Raw genomic sequence first — 11,722 nt, 5'->3', positions numbered from 1 at the left:
CTGTATATGACAAAATATATGAAACTCCAGCTGCTGATAGCAGAGCTGAAGCATAAAGTCATGGACGTAGACTATCGATTTTAATATTTCTTTTTCTTTTAAATGTCAAAGTCTACTGTTTTATACCAACTGCAAATCTTTTAGGAGATCAGATAAAACTGAAAATCTAACTTTTCCTTTTATATAGGTAAGTAAAAAAATGTATAACCATATTGCAACTCTTCATGGTCCTCTTAATTTGGCTTTTTAATATATATATATATATATATATATATATATATATATATATATATATATATATATATATGCGCATCAATATGGGCTATCCAGTTTGGTTCCTATATGTTAAGGGGTGAAATTAAAAGATTTGTTCTGCTCGAATGTGAAAACCTGAACTGTTCACATATGGTGTAGGAACTACACCAGCTGTTTGCTTTCACTTGTTGGAATATTGTGTCTTCGCATTTAAATCTGTAAGGCTGAAGCTAATGTTGTGTCAATGTTGACATGGATTTGAACATCCGACTCAAACATCTCACATCAGTTTTTATCTGTTTTATATCAATGCATCATGAAGGGCATAGAGGGGAAATATTGTTTGGCGCAACATGATGCAGAAATCTACAGAAGTGCTTATGGCTTTAGAATATTTCATCCATACAGGTGGCAAAAATATGTATATTAATTGGGACTTGTTTAGGTAGGTTGCCCTTGAAATCTAAGGTCTTCTTAAACCTCTGTGCCAAACTGCATATCTATGCATTTGTATTGATAAAAAAATGGCCAAATGATTCCAATGACTGCACAGTAGCATAGTCTAAAATGCTCTACACACTGTCCCACTTGGAATAAGTATGTTGTAAGGTGTCACATCAAAAGCTTAAGACCCCTCATATATAATTTGACAAACATTTTTTTCACACCTGAGATTTCCAGAGGGTAACTCTTTCTGATCAATTAACCTCACAGCATTTGTCAGCTAACATTTGTATTTGAAATAAATAAACTAGCTTTAGTTGAACCCTTAGGACGTCTTATAACACCACAAAATATATTAAAGATAATCATTTGAAGAATAATGTCCTGTCTAAAAGTGAAAATGTCATCAAATTACAGATGTTAAATGTCATGATGCAAAGAAAAAATGAGGAGTTTGTTTCAAACTTTTTTTTGGGATGTTTTCCACCTCAGTTATAATAAACACATTTCTGTGATTTATTTTTAACAGTAAGTAAAGGTAAATAAAGGGGAGGTCTTTTAATTTTTTGTAAAATTTTATAAGCCATAACCATTGTCCCCCATGCTGCTGTACTTGTTAAACTTGTTAAAACCAGCATTACAAAGATAAGGTACAGAACATTAAAGCAAACACATTTTAACGTTAAATCAACTTGTCTGTGTGGAATATTCAAGGTCAAATGTATGCACATAAATAAAGCTTCCTTGTGCAACTAAAGTAACTTCAAAACCAGTGATTTGATTTGTCTTATGATGGTGAATGTTGTTCAGTTGTTTACATTCATAGTTTAATATTGATTATGCTCATTCTAAGTCAACACAAGAACAATTACTGAAGACATTTGCAGTGTTGCACACAAAAGCACCTGACTGCACAATTTATACTCCCTAAATGCAGGTTTCACCCAATCACAACCAGCAAAGAAGTGGGCCTGCAGCAAATTTAGGAAATGTCTAAGTAATCATTTTCAAACTATTTCCAATGTTTAGAAACAAATTCAATTTAATGCCTAGTCACAGAAGAACAAATACAATGCCAGTGCTTCTTGGAATTGATTAAGTTTGTGGAATCTTACAAGAGGGATAAAATATCAATCTTCCAAAAATGATTCCATCCTGATGTTTTCATTAACGTTTCTGAAAGTGCTGTCTAACAAAATTGGTTCCAAATGTCTAATAGGATTTTGCCTGGGTTGAGACCCAATGACTTTTGAAGCCATTTAATATCACTGTTCTCAATTTTATGCTTTTTTAAATATACATTTCAGTGACCCACTGGGCCCAGTTGACTGAGGCTTTTCTATCCTGGAAGAGACCACTCCAATCAAGGGAGAAACGTTTCATTACAGGACAAAGGCGATCACTTAGAACCCTTTTTTTAATATTGATTTGCAGTGAATGGGTTATTGATAATGTTGTTACTTGGGAGTTAAAGTGCCTCACAGAGGGAGAGGTTGTGGATGGCAGCAAAGAGGCCATCTCTCTAATAACATTATAGCAGTTATAATGGATCAGGTGGTAAAGACAATGACTTTCAAGGACTTCTATGTACACTTAAAAGTACAGCCAAATCTGCAATAGCGTGAGTTGTGAGTTTTTAAGAAAACCAACAACAACAAAAGAAAAAAGCAAAAACAAGACAAAGCAGTGACAAAATGCACACCTTTACAGCTTTATTTTTGAGACTTTAACCTCACTGTAGTGCATAATAAAACATTTTCGAGATCTCAAAATGATAAACTATTTCAGAGACATAAACAATGTTATCTTTGTGCATTCTGGCAAACAGATGAGTTGTGCAAAACAAACGCTAACATCTGGAAGGAAAGAAGAAACTGCTGTTGAGTGCAGTTGCTGCTGCACTTCACAGTGTGAACAGGTGAAGATATTGTTGGTCAAGTATCGTTTCATTGTTTCTCTTTGTTTCTATTTTGTTTTTTCTTTATATTCTTTAAAGTAATTTTAGACATTCGCTTTGTATTAAAAGTATTATGAAAATAACGTTTCATAGATGCAATGAGAAAATATAATTCTAGATTTTAAATGCAGCTCTAGTTCTTCATGAGGTGAACATGGCCACCCCTGGCCATATCTTAGCTCCGCCCCTGTCCTGTAGAGTATCAATAAGCTGCTTCTATGTGGGGAACAGAGAAGGGTAAAACGAGCAATAAACAATAATTGGCAACATTTTAAGCCTTTTCACATTCAGTAATCTGATCAGGTTGTCTGGTGAGTTAGAAGCACTTTTCTGGAGAAAGTACATTCAGGTCCATTGCAAAGTTTGCAACATTTTTAATTTAAACTCAAGCAATGTTTGCTAAATTAAAAGGAGTATAACTGAAAGAAAAGCTCTAGCCCATAATTGCTCTGAAAACACGCCTCTCTGCATTATAAATGAAAGTTTTCAGTTGCATTGACTAAAATTAAAGTGAGTTTCATGGTGAATTGAACAAATGCAAAGCTAGTAGTGCAGTAAAACCAGATCCTGTAATTTGCAGCTAAAAGTATGGCTCTGTAAAGTCTTACACATTGACATTTTCATTTCTGCTGCAGCAGAAAACAACAGACACTGTTTGAGCTAATTCTGGATGAAGCAAGACACAGATTCTTCCAACAAATCATAAAGCACTCAGCAAGAGAAGCTGACTGATGTGGATTATAGAGACAGCACAGTTTTTTTCTAAGTTTGGAAAACAACCAGCTGTTCAGTGTCTGACCAGCATCTCTGTTGCTCCTTATATTTACAGTAAAGCTGCCTCTTCTTAATGTCCCTCTCAAGCTGCTATGAGACCGGAATGAACATGCATGCTCTGCCTCCTGGCGCTGCGGAGAAAACCTGTCGAGCTGTTGGGTTTTTGAGTCTTTGATCCACTAGTGTGAGACTTCAAATCACATCTGACAGTCTCACAGCTGCAGATGCCATGTGCCAGCAGGTGACAGCAAATGGTAAGATTGAGTTTGATAGTAAGAGTACCTGAACCTATGAACCCGTCCAATCTCATTTGACTTGAGATGAGCTGGTTGCAGGAAGCTCTGTTTGGATGGTGGAGATTTTTTCTCCTATTACTTCCAGGGAGCTCTCGTCATGGGATGAACACGAAGCACCCTTTTCTGCCGAACGCTTCTCTGAGCTGTTGCCTTCATCTGGGTTTAGGAAGGCTTCTCTGCTTTGGGGTTTGATGTACTGCACGCTTAGTCTTGGCGCCACTGCAGCACTACCCTGCTGGTTAGGTTTGCGGATGCAGTGGGAGAGGGTGGAGACGCAGCTCTTCTTGAAGTTCTCGTTCATGAAGGCATATACGATCGGGTTGTTGAAACTGTTAAAGAACCCAATGGCCTGAACAATAGCGATGATCATGTTAAGAGTGACTCCATCATATTTCTTCTCCAGATCATCTGGAAAATTAAAAACATAATAGGACCTGAACTTAAAAAGCAGGTTCTTACAAAAACTGATTTCCTGAAATGCATCAAGCAGTACTTACTGTACTCAAACAGCATGTGGACAGTGTGGAACGGTGCCCAGCAAATAGTGAAGAGCAGAACAATGGTGACCATCATTTTAACAGCTCTTTTCTTTTTCCTGTTAAAGGTAAAAGAAAACAAAAAATATAATATACATATATGTATATATACATGCATAAATGAGTTAATATGACAGATATAACATATTTCCTCCTGTGCTGTTGTTGCAGAATAGAAACATGAATGCTGGCTTTCTTCTCTAAAAGTGCCAGAAAGCTGCAGCAGTGAGTCAGGACCCTAGCAATGACAAAGTTGAATGTTTTTGCCCTTGTTTTGTAGTACTTCATAGCAGTGCTGCCTTCCAGTGAGGTTTTGTGGAAGGTAACAATAAGAAATTTTCAGTCTGATATGACTGTCCTCACTTTTTTTGTTATTGAGTCTCATTAGTTAAACAGCCTTAATCTACTCGGCTCTCTGCTTCCAGTTTCCAGTTTCACAGCTCAGAGCATGCTTTGGTTAAACAGACTCTTAAAGAAGTTTAAACAGTTTAAACGGTTCAGATTCAGTCTATTGACTGAATGTTTGGATTTACCCCAGATTTCACCAGGATTGGCAATATACCTAAAAGTTGCCCTTCAAGGAGTGGAAGTTTTTACCTTTTAAAATGACCATTTCTTCCAACTACCTGAGCAAACTGGTTTTCAGTCACTGAAAACATGGTGAAAATAGTTAATCGACATATGCAGGAGACACCCACAGTAAATTGTGCCAAAAAATTACATTTTTTTAAATGCTTGTATTAACCTCCCTCCCCCAATATTTTCAATCCGACCCAACTCCTTTTCTGTTTCTGGCACCTATAAATGTTTTTGATTTCTCTAGTTGCTGTAGAAAAACTGCCTCATTGTGATGATTCTGTTTCACCTTTGTGTAAGTGCTACAAATCCCATTTCTAGAAGAATTGGGAATATTTTGAAAATGCAACAAAAACTTAAATCCACGATTCACTAATTTGTTGGAACATTCATTTTGATGGACACAAGTGCAAAGTAAATGTTGATCATGGTGGCATGATGTTTTCTTAAGCACTGTTGCCTGTCTTTGGTAGTATGACCTATTGATGTTGAAAGGCCAACGTACTTAGCAATTTTGCCTGGAGAAACATTTAATTTGAACCGATCAATGATTCTCTGATGGAGATTATTGTAAAGTGGATATAGTGTTTATTTACAAAACTTTTTGTCTTTCTTTGCCTCTTTCCCAACTTTCTTTCGCTGCAGGAATTCTATTTTGTTTGAATGTTATAAATACACTTTATGCACGTTTAAATGATTTCCAATCACCGTCATTCAGGATGCTTTCCCCGAAGACAATGGTTCCCCACTATCCTTCCAGTTTTTAATAATGCGTTGGACAGTTTTTAACCCAATTTTAGTAGTTTCTGCAATCTCCTTAGTTGTTTAAAAAATGAGAAGCTACTCATTACATCAGTTGGGGTTAAGTAACTTGTTGCTAGCTGACAGATAATCATCCATGCAGTAGTTATCCAATAGGAGGCTCTATTTGCTTAGTTAAATTCAAACTGTGACTTTTTTTTTTGTTTTTGATCAGGCAGTGTACAAAGTACTTGCTCAATTAAAGCATTAAAAAACTTCCTTTGTACATCTGTTTGTTAATCAAAGGTTGAAACAAATTAAATATAACAAATTTAATCTGTGTTGTATGATAGAAAATTGACCAAGTTATCAACAAGACCAAATGTGCCCTCTTCAAATTGTTGTGATGATTAAATATGTCACATGCTGTCATGCTCACCTTGAGATTTTACCAATCTCCCTGTGGTTCATTGTGTTGAGAACTGAAGCGTCGCCCACCCGCTTGCGGATCCATAACTCAATACCAATACGTGTGTAGAGGAACAACATGGCTGCCAGAGGGAGCAAGAAAAGCGCCACCATGATGAAGGTGGTGTACGCTTGCCTGTAAGTCAGAGATCTCCAACTCTCCTGACAGCACACATGGTAGTGATCATACAAGAAGTCATACTTCACCTGGAGAAAAGCAGGAAGAAAAGCTTTTAGTATTTATGTGATTTTTTTCATGACACATTTGATGGATGATGGACCTGTGACTGAGTTCAAGTGGTCAGATTCACACTGAGACATAGAAGAGCAGCAGATGTGGGATATACAGCATTTGAACCAAATGTTCAATACAAACTGACTTGAAAAACAAACTTTGGGCTCAGAGCAGGCCCTCTATAGGTCCGCAGTATCAGTGAGCTACCCACATGTGACCACTAATACTTTTCAGGCATCAGTGGCAGTACCCAAAACAGGCTCTATAGCTCACAAAACCTAGTGGTGGAGTCTTTGTCAGGGAGTTCATTCATAACTTTTATTTCTAGGTGCAGCCAAGGGATTAAATTTGTGAGAACAGAATTACATCTTTGCAGATGATGACGTGTCAGTCTGATTGAGCAGCAGTTTGAATGACTGGGAGGTGAATTCTTCTCCAAGTCTGATGCCATGGTTTCCAACTGAAAGGTTAAAGTATACATCCAAGACTGAGATGCTACACCAGCTGAAGAAACGTATCTTAGGCGTCTTAAGAGAGTGGAGTGGGAAGTATGAGAGATGGACAAGTGTAGAATTTTGCAAATCCAGGAATGTCCGGGGTGGTGAAAAAACAAACTGCCTTAACAATTTGAGCTCTATGATCCAAAAGATTTTAAATGATCCAATTTGTTTTGAGCAACTGAAAGCTATTTTTTTATGTTTCATTATGCACAGTGGGACTTATGACCAAAAATAAGAACAGGTTTTATAATATTAAGTCTCACAGACATATATAACAAATAAATGTAAAATTTTATTTATATTGATCACAATAAAATAAAGTTGTGTTAATCAGTTTTGATATATATAAAAATGTGCTCTTCTGAGCTTGATGACATGTTTTACATTCAGTGGGATTTTCTGGGCAGTTAAAGCTAATGAATACTATGGAAATTCCTTTAATATTGGATTACTTTAAAGGCACTTACCTCTAGCTGTTGCACAAATAGCATTGGTGAACCCACTATCACTGAGGCAATCCACACAAGCCCTGCAGGATGCAAACAGATGTCACAAAAACAGATGCAATCTGCGACAAAATCCTTTTGCATTAAGAACAACCAGAACATATACAATATATAATTTACATATGCAATAGTTGCAAAGGAAATCCAAGAAAAATTCCTGTATGTCTGATGCCAAATATTCTTCATTGCAACTGCACAACTAAACGCCTCTCTCATGTAATAAATAAGCTATTAAACTGGTTCCTCCATTGTTCTTTGATCTGTGTTCTGGCATTAAACCTTAAAATGTTATTTGACTACATTCTTTATGTTAAAATTACAGCAGTGAAACCTGAAGCTTAACCAGCACAAATTCAACTAAAAACTGTCTGTATTTGCTTGGTGTTTATTATATATATATATATATATATATATATATATATATATATATATATATATATATATATGCTGTTCAAGGGATTAATGCTAATGGACTTCTCACTCTGCATGTACCTACTGTAAATAAATATGTTCAGTATGTTGAAGATTGCATGGTTTTAGGTTGTAGAGGAGCAAAATATTCAAAGTAGATTGCATACACATCAGGACAAAACAGTGCTTACATTTCATGAATAGATGCAATACTTTAAACTCCTCAAGAAAAATATTAAACCACTCTTGGAAACGTGCAGTACCTAGCATCTTGTATGCTCTTTTGGACGAGTACTGCCGCCTCATTTTCAGCGGGAAAACAATGCCCTGGTATCTCTCAATGGCGATGCAGGTCATCGTGAGGATGCCTGTTACTATGGCTGTAGTTTGCACAAAGGGAACAGTCTTGCAAACCAGAACTCCTACGGGAAAAGCAGACATGAAACAATGAGTAACTGAGAAATAGTCATAAATATATATATAATTTGCATTCAAGTTGTCTCAATTTCTGTTGTTAGAACAGAAATGAGAAATAAGGGTGAGCTCCTCATCATCTTCCAGTGGGGAAATCAATTGAAGTGACAAAGCAACCATTTCTTATCACACATATTTCACAGATAATGAAGCACAGAGCAGAAACACACATTAGCTCTACTCTGATGCACCTTAAATTAATTGTGACCATATCTCAACAGCAGCAGCTCTTTAAGCTGCCTATAGTGTTGCTAAGAGATACACAGCAGCAGTACCTGCTTGCTACATTTCTACTGGTCAAAGTATTACGCTTCAGTTGAAAAAGAAGAAAATTATTTTCTAAACTGGCCCTGGGTCAGAGAGGTAGTGACTGAGCTGTCATGCAGTTTCAGAGGTAGAAAAATTCAGAAATATAATGTCTACATTTGCTTTTGTACGAAATTACAAAAAGCTGCAAACAGATTTTTCTGTGTGCACAGACTTTACAATGCGCACCTGCACAAAGTAAATGTTGCACATTCAGAAGCAAAGAAGTTTTAAAACACATATAAAATAAATCACAACTTAACAGAAAACTCACTCCAAAGCGATGCAATGCAGTGATTATAACAAACTGTTCTATACTGTGAGCTGACAGCATCTCAGAATACTTAAATTAACCATTTTGAAGTTCTAAGTGAACTTTAAAAAGATTTTCTATACAAGACACGGCTACACACGTCTCCAGGTCTCTGCGGGATTATCTCTCTGAAGCAACAAAACTCCTCATTTGTAATTTTATTATTGCAAATTACTACAAAGTGTAAATATCAAAAGAAATAGCCCATAATAATTTAATCTAAAAATGCGGTTCTGTGTATGTGTGGATTCAGGTTTATAAATGCATCGAAGAGTATTCACTTAAATATATAAATCATCCTCATCCCACTTTTTTTTTTTTTTTTTTTTTTTAAGGGGGGGGACAAATGGAACAAGAGGCAGTTCACTTTCATCCTGTCATCTATTCCCTCAGGTTTAGGCATCACTCTTTTCTTTTCTTTTCTTTTTCCTTAGCCTTGGGGAAACACATAAGCTTATTTATCATTTGACTGAAACTCACACTAAATCTTTCTTGTTACTCTTTGCTGAATCGTCCCTTTAATGACTCAGTGCTTGCTTGCTGGGAGACATCCTTTGACCTGTTTGCTCACGGCTGTGAGCGCTTTCAGTTATATTCTGAGTTAGAGCCAGTGTATTGACTCTGATTCAAATTCTGCTTGTACTTCATTTAAGATTACAAACTTGTTATTGTGCTCCACAGATTAGACTCTTATTAGCAGCCTATAACTTCATTCACGTAAACTTATTATGCATTTTAATTCATTTGATCCTGATCAAGAACCCAATGCATTATAATTGTATACAGTGTATCAGTCTAAGAACAGGCTATAGGTTAATTTATCATTTTCCCATAAGAGCGCATTTTGATAAAATTTTAGGGAGTCCCTAATGACGAAATGTGATTCAGCTTAATTACTATAATAATAGTCATTATTCTGATAGAAATAACTAATAAAAGTAGCTTAATAATAGTTTAACCTTACCGCCAAACCATTCAGAGGAGATATTCTGCAACAAAGTGAAAGGGATGCAGAAGAAAGTGATGAGCAAGTCGCTGACGGCCAGAGAGCAAATAAAAATATCCGTCGCCGTCTGTATAGCCCGTTTCTTCACAACTATGTAGATGACCAAACTATTTCCAGCCAAAGCCAGGACGAAAATCACCACATACATGATGACGAAGGTGGTCTTGGCGCTGTACGGTAACTCGGGGATGTAGACAAGCGGCTGGATGTTGTAGGTGTTGATGAACTCCTGGCGGCTCAGGTTGTAGTACTGGAGCATCTCCTGCAGCACTTCGGGAGTTATTTTGGATGAGCCCTGTCCCGAGTCTGTCGAAGCTGCTGCCATCCTGATACAATATGATCGTGCTTTGTCTTCAGTTCCGAGACGAACTTTGAGGACAGAAGGAAGGGAATAAATAAAATAAAATAAAATGAAATAATCAGTGCGGGTTCCGAGCTGAAACACTCTCTTTAAGCTGCAGGTGCATCTGGATGCTGCGCTGCTTCTTTAACCCAACAGAACCAACTGCTGTCGCTTCTACTGCAGCTGGTAGTCTCTCTAGCTTTGAGTGTGTGTATGTGTGTGAAGGCTTTTCTGTATGTCTAACATGTGTGTGTAGGTTACATAGGTTTCCCTATTAGTGTGTGTTTAGGAGCATGTGTGGATTCTAACACACAGTTGTGCATATGTTTATAAAGTTAAGTCCAAAATTATCTGTTTCCATGCCAACTTTAAAAGAGCTATAGCAACCTTTGGGACTGTAAAATGAAGCCATCATGGAAGCCTCAAATTTGGCATTTCCTTGAATGGCCACTTGAGGCAGATTGTCAAAGCAAGTCAGTCCCCATAGACCCCCACATAACAAGACCCCCACATAACAAACACATTTACAGCTTGATACAGAAAACAGGTTTGGTATAGCTCAAGAGCTTCACATGACTTCATAACCTGGGTTCCCTTTTACTGTCTCATTACTCAGAGGGAACTGTCCTATATATCACTTTTGCAGGAGTAAGCGCAGACCACTTGCACCATCAGCAGCAGGAATGCATCATTCTATGATGCAGTAGCAAATAAGAGGGTTTGAAGAGAGGAATAATACTCAAACCTGAACACAGAAATCTGTTCCAAGTCCAACCTTGAAATGGCTTTCTTTATTTACTATATATATATTTCTATTTCTCAGCCACCTCTACACATAAAATAGAATCCTGAAATGTTATAGAGATGTTCTTTCTGAGGTTTTCCATCCAGTGGATGAGATAGTGTGAATGTAGCAGCAAATATTCTGGAGCAAGCTTCATAGTTGCATGTGCTGCTGAGGGTTGTTGTTTCATTTTCTAAGGTGTTTGCTGCTCTTCCCTCACTTCTTGCTATTACATGCACACTCAGATTAACCTATTGATGTTATATTTTCATATGTTATATGCAACATTATAATTTCTTTTCCTGGAGAGTCAAAATATTTTTATATTTAATCTGATTTCATGTCAACTCAATAAGAATCATCAAAGAGCTTTCCTTGCTATTTTCTAGGAATTTTCTGGTATTATGCCTTTATCATCATTTATCATTAATCATTTCATCTTAGCTTATCAGACAGATTTTTTAGGCCAAACTTAATAGTGTGATTAACCATTGTAAAAGAGTTTTTGGTCTTTGATTTTACTCTTAAAGCGGTACGCTTAATTTTGAGATGGCTTGAAAATCCAGTGACATTCTTGTTGTTACACAGGACTCCAGGGAGACAAGAGCAGGTTAGCCAGACTTTATTATAAATCATACTCAGGAGAAGAATCATACTGGTACCACTACTGGAGAAGGCAAAGGGTTGCGGAAGCCAGGAACGGAAAGGGAGTGAGTCCATATGGTGTGTAGTTTGAGGTTCGACAAGGAGTAACTGAGATGGTGGAGTATATAAGGACTGGAGAGTCAATGGGGAAC

General features: G+C 36.9%; 1 protein-coding gene across 1 annotated transcript; it reads right to left on the bottom strand.

Annotated features, from left to right (window-relative positions):
- Positions 1-1,319: 1,319 nt before the first annotated feature.
- Positions 1,320-10,123, bottom strand: LOC121632631 (pyroglutamylated RF-amide peptide receptor). Its single transcript, XM_041974279.1, has 6 exons — positions 9,757-10,123; positions 7,963-8,121; positions 7,250-7,311; positions 6,019-6,254; positions 4,224-4,321; positions 1,320-4,134 (listed from the first exon to the last, which is right to left on the bottom strand). Exons 1-6 carry the CDS (start codon positions 10,121-10,123, stop codon positions 3,737-3,739), a joined length of 1,320 nt encoding a protein of 439 aa, XP_041830213.1. The 3' UTR covers positions 1,320-3,736.
- Between the last annotated feature and the right edge of the window lie 1,599 nt (positions 10,124-11,722).

This window comes from Melanotaenia boesemani, chromosome 21, assembly GCF_017639745.1.
Source record: "Melanotaenia boesemani isolate fMelBoe1 chromosome 21, fMelBoe1.pri, whole genome shotgun sequence".
Classification (NCBI taxonomy): Eukaryota; Metazoa; Chordata; class Actinopteri; order Atheriniformes; family Melanotaeniidae; genus Melanotaenia; species Melanotaenia boesemani.
This window is presented reverse-complemented; position numbering and strand designations above follow the sequence as displayed.